A 2,281-nucleotide genomic window follows, 5' to 3' on the forward strand; every position below is an offset into this window, starting at 1 on the left:
GAACATAAAATGTAAAATAGAATATTCACCTTTAGACCTTGGTGTCCTTTTCCTTCGGTCTCGAAAAGCTGCACCTGATTGCAAGGCCTCCAACAGGCTATCCATCACTCCAGTCTCCTCCCCTTCTATAAAGGAGAGAAGGAGCCCTCTAGGTTATCATAGCAATATCAAAGCATAAATAATAATAACAATAAACAACATCAAAAGATATTAATTGTATTAATAAAACTATTTATTTCAAACTTAGACCAGGGTTTTAACATTCACAAATTGCTCTCTTGCAATTAATCACAACAGATTTGGTCTTCTATACATTGAACCAGGCCAAATTTTATTCCATTCATTTCACATTCCTCTTTCTCTATTCTAAGAGTCAAGCATAGTTTTAAGTGAAATGTCATTTCACTCATATTTTCATTTCAGTACCCTTTTGCAACTGCAAATCCATTCATTTCACATTCCTCTTTCTCTATTCTAAGAGTCAAGCATAGTTTTAAGTGAAATGTCATTTCACTCATATTTTCATTTCAGTACCCTTTTGCAACTGCAAATAATCAGTTTCACGTCATCTTTCAAGAGATGTCCCTTAAATGATTTGTTATATTAGACAAGAGATCATTTCAGTTATTGTTATAAAAAGTTGAAATTGTTTCTCAGCAGGAAACTGAGTGAATATTGGACTGGATAGGATACAGAGCGATATCCATAGGTAGCTTTAATCAAAAGCCATTTTCCCTTCGTATTTAATAACCTCTGGCCAATATTAAATAATTGATGTAGTTCAGGAAAATTCTACTCATTGTATTACACATGTATGTATAAAATCCACCGAAAGAATTATGAATGTTACTGTGAGATTATAATTAAATGCAAGCATTAAACGCCCTACTTTTATTTCCTCAAATAAACACATCAGAAAATGTTAGATTTTTGAACCTTGTTAACCCCTTGTGTCTATGTCTGGGAGCACAAAGAACACAACTCCAGGGATTTATTATATGATGAAAAATCACCACAGAGGAATAAAGAATTACACGATGGAAATCTCATTATGCCTCACTAGGCAAAACTCCCTAGGTCAACACACACCTTGGATACAGTCAGACACATCACACGATTCTGCAGTTATTGCTAACAGTGAATATTCAAATCAGGATCTAAACTAGCTGACGGGTAGAATGAGATGTCACGCCACTAATTTAAGGAATTCTGAAAGTGCTGGTCTACAAGTAAAGAAGCAAGGCAACCTTCTAGACCTGAATACGGGGAAAGTTATGACAGGAAATGTTGCTTTCCAACACCGTTTGTATTTGTTTCCCTCCTTTAAAGAAATTCCATCTTTCAATAAGCTTTAAAGAATTCTAGCATCTTTCTAAGGTAAGTGGTTTCAAGGGCAACAAAAATAATTCGGACAAAAAAGCTCAAAGTTGCAGAGAGGAAGGTTTGGTAAGGTACTGTCAAATCAGCATGGGCCGAATCATGAATATGACGTTCTAGAAACAACATTTTTACTTTCATTATTCTACCACTAAGTCAAGAGTTGAATCTAATTTACCTTCTGAGATATCATTTAGAAGTGGAAAAGGAAAGCATACCAAAAAGAGGCACGAGATTTTGGGAACGGAGATATGCAAAACATTATTAAAAACAATAATTTATTGTCTCAGAAATAGAGCTTTCCTGTCCACAAATTAAAGAAAAATGTCCTTTAAATATGACCTAAAGTTACACAGTGGTAATCTCCTCATAAAATAATAAGGGTTTATATATTCAAAAATTCTATAGAAATACACATATAAACATATGCAAAGCTCACAACAGATATTCCCTAACATTAACTCAAAATCAAATCAGATTTTCATAAACATTTTTGTCATTTTCTCTATTACACCAGCAACTACTTTAATATTTACACAACAACAAAAATCTTTTATTTTAAAATCTGGTTTTGTGCAATTGTATTACAAATTGCATTTCATTAGCACATCTGTTCCTTTTGCTTGCATTTTTACCCATTCTTTAATTTCTGCTAATTATACATGTATATTTCTGTTTAGAAAGTGATTTTGTTTTAATTTTTGGAATTTCCTAAAACTATCCTCTAAGGACAACCCTTTTACTTCTTTGTAGTATTTCATTTGCTGCTCTCTCAAGGTGCTGGTCCTTAAAACAACAAAACTGTAATCTGAGAACACACCCTTAAAATCATAGAATCATTTAGGTTAGAAAGGACCTTTAAGATCATCAAGTCCAACTGTTAACCTAGCACTGCCAAGTCCAC

General features: G+C 33.3%; 1 protein-coding gene across 1 annotated transcript in view; it reads right to left on the reverse strand.

Annotated features, from left to right (window-relative positions):
- DIAPH3 (diaphanous related formin 3) overlaps positions 1 to 2,281 on the reverse strand; it is a 238,925-nt gene that overhangs the window by 59,350 nt on the left and 177,294 nt on the right. The window contains 1 exon segment of the mRNA XM_009275652.2: positions 30 to 125. Within this exon segment, the coding sequence (XP_009273927.1) occupies positions 30 to 125 (96 nt within the window).

This window comes from Aptenodytes forsteri, unplaced genomic scaffold (genome assembly GCF_000699145.1).
Source record: "Aptenodytes forsteri isolate BGI_AS27 unplaced genomic scaffold, ASM69914v1 Scaffold172, whole genome shotgun sequence".
Lineage (NCBI taxonomy): Eukaryota > Metazoa > Chordata > Aves > Sphenisciformes > Spheniscidae > Aptenodytes > Aptenodytes forsteri.